At 34.2% G+C, this 2,382-nt stretch overlaps 1 protein-coding gene across 1 annotated transcript in view; it reads right to left on the minus strand.

Moving 5' to 3' along the window:
- The window catches only part of LOC147609568 (AP2-like ethylene-responsive transcription factor At2g41710), a 2,304-nt gene extending 1,298 nt beyond the window's left edge, over positions 1 to 1,006 (minus strand). The window contains exon 1 of the mRNA XM_086787976.1: positions 407 to 1,006. Coding sequence (XP_086644102.1) covers positions 407 to 684 — 278 coding nt within the window. The 5' untranslated portion in view covers positions 685 to 1,006. The remainder of the gene's footprint in view (positions 1 to 406) is intronic.
- Positions 1,007 to 2,382: the final 1,376 nt, after the last annotated feature.

Genomic DNA, 2,382 nt, shown 5'->3' on the forward strand with positions numbered 1-2,382 from the left:
TTAACAGAAGATTAGCCATGGATCATTAAATCCATAATCGTCATTATATTCTCGTGATCATTAGGATTTATTTCAACTCATATTGATCCCAAAATGAATATGATATTAAAGCATGATTATCAAATGGACCAATTCAACAGTGTGATTAGCTGATTATAAGCTTCATTAAAGGTTTTCACTCACAAACGGCAACTAATCAATTCTTATGATTATGAAGTCAAGGGATAATTATTTTTCATGATTATAAAGAAGATTATGATCAGTTTCTCAAGAGTATAATACGGAAGGAAAATAGTCATTAAGGTTATGATCAGTTTCTCAAGATTATGATAATGAAGGCAAATTATAGTGATTAAGCTTTCATGATTGTGTAATTAATGACTGATTAAAGAGCTGTAGGGTTCACCTTGTCACGCCTCGATAGATGGAGCTTCTCTTGCCAGGGGTGGAACTACAAGCAGGTATTTTACCAGAACGTTCTTTCCCTTTGTCTCCTCTTACTCTTTTGGTGCCCTTCCTGGGCTCTAATGAAGCCCCCCCCTCTAAAGACTTGATTTTTGCATTAATCCCTGTTGCTTTTTGATCTAAATCAGCTGCCAAACTGTCGTTAATATTAATCTCGTTCTTCATATAAACAACAGAAGGATGCAAAAGAAGGGACTCCTTGGTGGCCGATGTAGCCATTGCAGCTGCCACTGCTTAACCTAATCACAATTTGAGAAGATCACCTAGTTATAGTGATAATTGTGATTCAAACACCTCTTGCTTAACACATGTTTTGCTTCAAAATGGGGCTTGAAAAACATATGTTGTTAGAGGAATCTAAGAGAAAGAAAATGGGCTTGAAACATATGTTGTTAGAGGAGTCTATGAGAAAGAAAAAATGGGCTTAAAACATATGTTGCTAGAGGTGATTAAGAGAAAGATTAAGGCAACTAGCATGCCCAAGAGTACATAGAAGATGACTAAGGCAAAAAAAAAAAAGCATTTATAGAAGAGACTTCCTTTCAGCTTGTTGGCCCAAAAATGGTGACAAAAGGTGGTACAATACAATAGCTATTAATAGGAGACCCTAGAAGGCTACTAAGGCTGGAAAAAACAGTATTAATAGAAGCTCTAGACCTTTCTTTAGATGCACGACAAATTTCCAAGAGGTATGAGTACAAGGACTTGCTTACAATAATCCAAAATTTAGGGATAAGTTGTCCATGATAAGACAAGAGTGCATTTGTCTGTGGCAACAAGTTAAACAATTCATGTTCATATTATTGCATCTTTCTTTACTTGCTATGAGATTTTTAAAATCAAATATGTTGCTTGGGGATTCAATCAACCTTTTGTTTAGGACCTGATAATGATCAAATGCAAGCTCAAGATGTGAAATTAAATCTTAAATTTAAGGCTCCCCTAAAACTTACCAAAAAGTGCTCTCTCTCACAAAGACATGATATCTATGTGATGGTCCAGATGTATAAAAATCAAGCCTATTATTGTGAATACATCTTGATATGTATTTTATTAGTTGTAGTAGCACGAGGTGTGTGTGTTTATTTTGTGTGTGTGTGTGTGTGTGTGTGTGTGTGTGTGGGTGGGGGGGTGTTTGGGATGGGTTAGGTTTTTTTTTTCCAGATTAAATTATTAAAGATAGCACAAGAGTTAAATAGAAGGCTTCAATGAAGTTATATAAAATATACATATATAAGGGGTTGTTGAAATTCAAATGCAAGAAAAATTAATGTGGATATTTTTCTTAGCCTTATATTTACACAAGTGTTGGTGTCGTTAAAACTTGAAAATATTTTTGGCTTTAAATTTACACAAGGGTTAGTATCTTTACATTTACACCTTTAGAACTTAGAGGTTTATGAAAACAAATTCTTGAATGCATGTGTTATATTTGGTTTATATATAGTGAACCCACTTCCCCCAACACCCCCCAATGTGATTTTCTATGAAAAGTCATTCATAAGGAGGCACTGCTCTTCTTAATATTTAGTACTCAAGGTACTAGACAAGAAAATTATGATATGTGATCTTCAAAACCTTGAGTTGCATTGGAGTGACCATTGGAGTGACCAACACCGTGCACTTTTGTTAGGACAATGATGCACTCAATCTTAGCTACGATCTTTCATATACATAGGAGCTAATTTCCTTATGCTATCGATAATACAACCTTGGGTGGAAAAATTATTACATGTTAATATATGTTATGGTAGCACATGTAATGTACTCATATGTGTGTATTTTTGGGTCCATTTGACTTGGCAATTTTTAGCATCTATATTTAATGTTGAGAAGTAGGAAATACTTAGAGGACATAAAAGATTAAGTTTGGTCACAAATTTAGTCATTTTAGATATGTCAATTTTTTGGTCAAAT

Source organism: Cibotium barometz, chromosome 51, assembly GCF_041138505.1.
Source record: "Cibotium barometz isolate CiBa-2024 chromosome 51, ASM4113850v1, whole genome shotgun sequence".
Classification (NCBI taxonomy): Eukaryota; Viridiplantae; Streptophyta; class Polypodiopsida; order Cyatheales; family Cibotiaceae; genus Cibotium; species Cibotium barometz.